This window comes from Calliphora vicina, chromosome 3 (genome assembly GCF_958450345.1).
Source record: "Calliphora vicina chromosome 3, idCalVici1.1, whole genome shotgun sequence".
In the NCBI taxonomy this organism is placed as follows: Eukaryota; Metazoa; Arthropoda; class Insecta; order Diptera; family Calliphoridae; genus Calliphora; species Calliphora vicina.
This window is the reverse complement of record NC_088782.1, coordinates 88,029,696-88,036,808: the sequence shown is the minus strand read 5'-3', so window position 1 is coordinate 88,036,808 and position 7,113 is coordinate 88,029,696. Positions and strand designations below refer to the sequence as shown.

The window sequence follows — 7,113 nt, the reverse complement described above, 5'->3', positions numbered from 1 at the left end:
AAAACACAAGTAGTGTTATCGCTGGCTGCGATGGTCGTCCATAAGGGGCGAATTTAACAACACCAAAAAAGACACAAACAATTTTAAATAATTTGCAGTAATGTGCGGTGCGACACGGTGCGTTTATTTCTATTAAAAAAATTATTAAAATTAAATAAAAGAAATACAAATAATGTTCAACTACTTACCGCAGTGCTTTTCCCTTATGAACTGATTTTACTTTAAATTATTATTTTATTTGGACCACTAGTTATTTATGTGTATAACACATTAAAAATAACGGTACCAACTTAACGAAACAAAGCACTGCAGTGAGATCAATGTAAAAAAGAACAACAACTAATACATAATCTTCACTAACAAATAGGTAAATAAGACAAATAAACAAAACATTAAGGCGGCTCACAGGACGCCATATAACTTCAAATAAATATTTTAAATGAATTACAAAATTATACAATGACAAATAATAAAGACAAATAATAAAATTTCAGCTCGCTTATGAGCCATTCGGCGACATCCCCACCCCCGTGGATCGGCTACGATTCACTACTCCAAATCAAGGACAGCAAGCTTGGAAACAGGTCGCTTTAGTATTCCTGTACTAGTACGTACATCAGCACGACGAATAACACCATCTCTACCTATAAACACCTCTTCCACTCTGCCTCGCTTCCAATCTCTACGGGACACGGCTGGATCGCAAATTAGAACCAAATCACCAATAGCAATAGGCTTCGTACGTTGACACCATTTGGAGCGTCTAGTCAACGTGGGCAAATATTCTTTTATCCACCTGTTCCAGAAATGATCACGTAGCTGACGGGAAATGCGCCACTGCTTTTTTACTACAACAGGCTGTTCGTCTTTTGCTCCGGCAGGAGTTTGTGTTGTATTAGGGCAACCCAACAAAAAATGATTAGGCGTTAGTGGTTCTTCATCTTCGTGGCTCAACGGCAAGTGTGTCAACGGACGGGAATTCACAATATTTTCCGCTTCAATCAGGAAACTTTGCAGTGTGTGTTCACGAGGGGCGGATTCTTTCAAAGTTGACTGCAACACACGCTTTACACATTGGACCATCCGTTCCCATATACCACCTTCTGCAGGATTATGTGGACAATTAAACTGCCAATCTATACCTTTAGATGTAAGTTCATCTTGAATTTGAGCCACATCAAATACTTCACTGAACCTCTTGGCAACTTTATCAGCACCAACAAAATTTGTACCATTATCGCTCCTCAGTCTTGTAGGCAGGCCACGTCGATTTATAAAATTGCGTATGGCAAGAATACACGCATCGGTTGACAAATCGAAAGCGACTTCCAAATGAATGCCCCTTATGGTCAGACAAGTAAATAAGGCCACCCAACGTTTTTCATGGCGACGACCAACGGTTACAATAACTGGACCAAAATAGTCCAATCCAGTGTAGGAAAATGGACGAATATATGGCGTCAATCTGTCTTTTGGCAGAGAACCCATAAGTGGTGGCACCGGCAATGTACGACGAAATCTGCAAATAAAACAATTAGAAACACGCTTACGTAAAATTTTTTCTAAGGCGGGGAATCCAAAATGATCTTCGAATTTCACAAACTGTAGCTTCAAAATTTTGATGTTTCATTTTTTCGTGTACATGGGCCACAAACAACTCGGTGACAGGATGAAACGACGGTAATATAATCGGACGCCTTATATCCAATGGTAACCAACTAGCTGCATCCACACGACCATAAACTCGAAGTAATGAATTTTCATCCATATATGGAGTCAGGGCATACAACTCACTACTTTTGGGCAAAGTACCTTCATTTTTAATAATTTCAATTTCAGCGCTAAATTTTTCTCGTTGGGCTTGACGGCAAAGACAAATGTCAGCACTTTTTAACTCTGCAGTAGTTAAACCATTTCCTTCTTCAGGACCAATCTTCTTTTGGCAACGATTTATAAAACGTAACACCCAGGCAATCGTACGTTTTAATTTCAAATATGATGAAAATCTATCGAATTCAAAAACAACAGGGGTATTTACCAGCAAAGCAAATTTGGGACGAAGTTCTTCAGTGTCTAGGCTACAAGTAGGTATTTCTTGCGTTTTTGGCCATTCATCTTCATATTCGTATAGAAATTTAGGTCCCGTAAACCAGCGGCAATCATCTGAAAAATTAACCTGGCTTTTCATTCTTGTAGTTTCATCGGCAACATTAAGATTTGTTGGCAGCCATCTCCAATCTGCTGGGCTAGTAGAATCAATAATCTCAGTAATTCTATGGGCAACAAAGGGTTTATATCTTCGGCTTTCAGATCCAATACAACTAACTACGGTGGTTGAATCACTCCAGCAAACTATTCTTGATACCTTAATGGAATGTTCCTTCAAAATTGTACCCATCAAACGAGTACCCAATACAGCAGCCTGAAGTTCGAGCCGAGGAATACTCATTGCTTTCAGAGGAGCACATCTAGTTTTTGCAGCTACAAAAGTCACTTCAATTTTATTATCAGCATTTATAGTATGATAATAAAGTATGACACGGCACCAAATGCATCTTCACTAGCGTCGACAAAAACATGTAGTTCCAGGCGAGAAGGAACACCATTTCTAAAATAAAATCGAGGCACTTTAACATGGATGACATTTTGTAGCTCTTGGCGCCAATTATTCCACATCTCGTTTAATTCTCCGGGCAATGCATCATCCCATCGTATATTGTGTCTCCAAACTTCACGCATCAGTAACTTTGCCGTTATCATGTAGTAGCTCAGGAAACCAAGTGGATCAAAAACGGACATAACCACACTTAAAAGCTCGCGTTTTGTTGGACACCTCATACCTTCTATAACATCAGCATTCACGTTGTGGAACTTCAAATTGAACCTGAAAGTATCATCTTTAGGTTGCCAATACATACCAAGTATCTTCTCTGATTGTAGCTGGTTGACATCGCTGGAAAAATTCACCGGACTTTCCACTGTACCTTTAAGAGCCACAATTACTTTAGAAGAGTTCGATGAAAAATTACGTAGTTCAAACCCAGCTGATTTATGAATGTCGCGCACTTGTTTGGCAATCTCAATGGCCCTTGCTTGCGTCGGAAAACTATCCACAAAATCATCTACATAATGATGATCAACAATCGACTTCACTGCACGAGGATATTTATCACGATAGCTTAGGGCATTTGTTTCTTTGACATAATGGGCTACACAAGGCGAGCAAGCAGCACCAAAAGTCATGACTAGCATTTCATAAGAATCAGGTGGTTCTCTAGTGTCTTCACGCCAAAGAAATCTTTGAGAGCATCTATCTTCAGGAGCTACAATAACTTGGTGAAACATTTCTTTGATGTCCCCACACACTGCTACAGCACCAACTCGAAAATTAAATAAAACGGATGGCAGAGGCTTATATTGCTGCGGGCCTTTTAGCAGTTTAGAATTCAGGGAAACACCTTCAACAGTTGCGGCAGCATCAAACACTAAACGAATTTTTCCTGGCTTATTAGGATTAATCACTCCAAAATGCGGAAGATACCAAGTCCTGGGGCACAAATCAGCAGCTTCAATAGGCGACAATTTACGTACATACCTCTTGGACAAATAATCCCTCATGATGGATTTGTAGGCAGCACCAAATTCAGGACTTCTATTCATCTTTCGCTCAATACCAACAAGTCTATTTAGAGCCATGGTGTAGCTATCAGGCAACACAACATCATCTTCACGCCACAAGAGCCGAGTTTGGAATCTACCATCAATCTTAACTGTAGTTTCGTTCATAATTTTCCGAGCCCGTAAGTCATCCTTTGATTCTATGACCGGCAATAACTTCACACCAAAATTCTCCGTTTCAAAATAATTTGCCACTAAGTCATAGAGTCTTTGCTCTGGCTGAACTAACAAAAGACACAAATTTTCGCTAGATTGCTTACCCATCATTTTCCCAAATACGACCCATCCTAATGGGGTGTTAGCAGCATATGGACCATTTTCATCCAGAGACACAATTTCATCAGGAAGTCCCAGATGAGAATGATCTAATCCAATCAGAACTTTGGGAACAACATCATTATATAATTTAATGGGCAAACCAGGATGGCGACTTAAATCCATATTGAAGCTTTGGGCCGGCAATTTTAAATTTGAAACTCCATAAACGTTTCGCAAGGCATATTTTCTCTGCTTACCAATTCCACTTACGTGCATATCAACCACTGTTGCCGTTTCTTGTGATGCCTTACCAGCATACCAATTCAAATTCAATTGACTTTGATGCCCCTGAAGACCAAGTTTCTTCACCAAGGAGCTGTCCACCATAGTAACCGATGAACCTTCATCCAACAACGCATAGGTTTCAATTTTATTACTGGGACCATAAAGCACAATTGGCACCACTCGGAACAACAACACACCTTTATCTGCAGCTTTAGACACACAGCTAAGAACAGACTCATTTTCATTTGTGGAACCACTTGGAGCAGGCGACTCAGACGAAAGCGTATTATTTCCACCATCATTAATTTTGACATCATGTAATAATTTGTTATGTTTTCTTAGACAACCATCCACGGGACACGTCTTTCGATAACGGCAAAATCTACTCGAATGTCCACTACCCAGACACGAAAAACATAACCTCATTTTTTTCACTTCACTCCAACGATTAGGCACACTTAATGAACCAAATTTTCTACAATCAAATATTTTATGATTTGCCTGGCACATAGGGCATTCTTGTTGTTTACGTTGACCATCAGCAGCATGAAGGACAACTTTTCTTTTGGGTTCATTATTTTGACGATTTCCACTTGTAGTTTGCACCATTCTTACCAAATCAGCAACATCTTTGAGCCATTTGCTAAAATCCAAAATAGTTGGGTATGGTTTTATTGTTGAGGCACAGCGGGCCAACTCCATTCGTTTACTAATTGGAAGCTTTCCGACCAATTCTTCCATTAATGTTGTATTAGCTAAGTGCTGTTGTCCATTAGCAGTTTCCAAAAAGGCGGCAAGATTCCGCACTTTAACAGCAAAGGGCACAAGCTTATCCACAGCACTTTCACTAATGGGCGAAATTTCTTTCACTTGTTGTAGCTGGCAACGAATAAGCATCTCTGGGCGACCATATTGAAAACACAATTGTTCCATAACCATACTCACGTTATCTGCATGGATCAGCAACGACTTCACACATTCACGGACATCACCCTTCAAAGCTTTTTGGAGCCTTAAACAATTTTCAAAATTATTATAATTATAAACAGCAGTCGATTGATTAAAAGCCGTTGAGAACATGGGCCAATCTTCAGGCGAGCCACTAAAATCCGGTAAATCATAAATTTTTCGATGCATCAATAACGAACCACCATTTTGAGACAATCGGAAATTTGGCGGCAACGGTTGACTTCCACACAAATTCGAAAAATTATTTTCATTGCAGCTTACCGAAGAAAATGGCGTACGACGTTCAGTGCAGTCAACGTTGGCTGAGGCAGAATTGTCAACGTTGACTTCGCTGGTACCCGTTACTGGCGGCGCCATATTGGATGGCTGTGGCATGGCGGCTGAAGAACTCGGCGTCGAATTAGCGTTTGTGGCAATCGACAACGCTCGTTGGGCATTTAACAACTGGGCCTGAAGAATGTTGATCTGACTTTGAAGGCCTTCCAAATTAAGCTGTGCAGAAGAGCTTAAATTATTTTCAGCAAAATTTTGTTGGTTATGTTGAACATTGGCAACTGTGGTAGCTATGGCATAAGTTGTTCCGGCGGCGGTGGAACTTGTAGGCACTCCGGCGACAGAAGGAGCAATTACAATTGGTTGATTTGTTGTGACGTCAATGGTACTTACGTTTTGTGGAGGCACTCCAGCGGCGGAGGGAGTCAACGATGTTCCGGCGACATGGGAACTGGCAGGCAAAGAAGAAACTCCGGCGACCGATGGAGCCACTTGTTGAGAAACAATTTTTGTTCCGGCAGGCGAGGAACCACTACTAGGCTGGCTCATTGTTGACTGTAATCGCTGGCTTTTTCTTGCTGGGGAGCGATGCATTATGAACCACAAATAATCACAAGCGTTTCTCAAAGAGCACACAAAATCTCACAAAAATCACAGCAAATAAGCACCAAAATGTTTTAAATATATTTTTATTTGTTCCGGCAGAAAGGGAACCACTTTAAAATATTTTTAAAAAATGTATTTTATGTTCCGGCAGGCAAGGAACCACTTTTGGAAATCTTCAAACAATTATTTTATGTTCCGGCAGGCAAACTTTGTTTTATTCCGGCAGACAAGGAACCACAAAAAATTTAGCAAATATCAGCTCAAAAAGTTGCGAAATAAAATAGGTAAATAAGACAAATAAACAAAACATTAAGGCGGCTCACAGGACGCCATATAACTTCAAATAAATATTTTAAATGAATTACAAAATTATACAATGACAAATAATAAAGACAAATAATAAAATTTCAGCTCGCTTATGAGCCATTCGGCGACAAGTAGTCTAGTTAAAAAATTAACTCGGAGTCAATAATTACTACTACTACTGCTATCTTCACATTTTGGTAGCAGTAGTTGTAGTAGTACTAATAAAAGAAAAATTTAAAAGTAGCAGAGTAATTTATTTTCTATTGCTACCTTAAAAAAGAAAAAGTTTTGATGTAGCAGTCATTAGTTTTTTATTAATTCTGCTACTTTTAAAATTTAGTAGTAATAGAAGTAGCAGTTGAGGTAGCAATAAAATAAGTCAAAAATAAAAATCTTCAGCCAAAAATGTATATTATGTGTTGTTGTTGTGAATGTATATTTGTGTAAGTTGGTCGTGTTGTAAACAAAAGTTTCTGCACCAGTGATGTTCACGCCATACAACAATTGTTTGAAACATTTACACACATTTGTTATGCTCTTTTAAAAACTTTTGTTCATTCATCGCTGAGAATGCGAAGAAACCACATGTGACGGACTATCGCAATTTTTTTCAGAAATTTAATAAGCATTGTTGTTGGTTGTTTTTGTTTGAAGCATAGCAAACACACGCGTTTCAATTACAATTGAACACAATAAAACAAAGTCAAAAATAAATACAAAATTTAAGAGAATTTCGGA

At 39.1% G+C, this 7,113-nt stretch overlaps 2 protein-coding genes across 2 annotated transcripts; both read right to left on the bottom strand.

Annotated features, from left to right (window-relative positions):
• Positions 1 to 549: 549 nt before the first annotated feature.
• Positions 550 to 2,449, bottom strand: LOC135955614 (uncharacterized). Its single transcript, XM_065505972.1, has 2 exons — positions 1,656 to 2,449; positions 550 to 1,519 (listed from the first exon to the last, which is right to left on the bottom strand). Exons 1-2 carry the CDS (start codon positions 2,447 to 2,449, stop codon positions 550 to 552), a joined length of 1,764 nt encoding a protein of 587 aa, XP_065362044.1.
• Positions 2,450 to 2,514: 65 nt separating this feature from the next.
• LOC135955613 (uncharacterized) lies at positions 2,515 to 6,012 on the bottom strand. Its single transcript, XM_065505971.1, has one exon. It carries the CDS (start codon positions 6,010 to 6,012, stop codon positions 2,515 to 2,517), a length of 3,498 nt encoding a protein of 1,165 aa, XP_065362043.1.
• Between the last annotated feature and the right edge of the window lie 1,101 nt (positions 6,013 to 7,113).

Bases quoted from the DNA above. Each gene is read 5' to 3' on its own strand.
- LOC135955614 (XM_065505972.1), bottom strand. From the start codon at position 2,449: ATGAGTATTCCTCGGCTCGAACTTCAGGCTGCTGTATTGGGTACTCGT. The intron at 1,520-1,655 runs GTTTGTGGCCCA...TTTTATTTGCAG, and splicing joins TTTCATCCTGTCACCGAGTT to ATTTCGTCGTACATTGCCGG.
- LOC135955613 (XM_065505971.1), bottom strand. From the start codon at position 6,012: ATGAGCCAGCCTAGTAGTGGTTCCTCGCCTGCCGGAACAAAAATTGTT.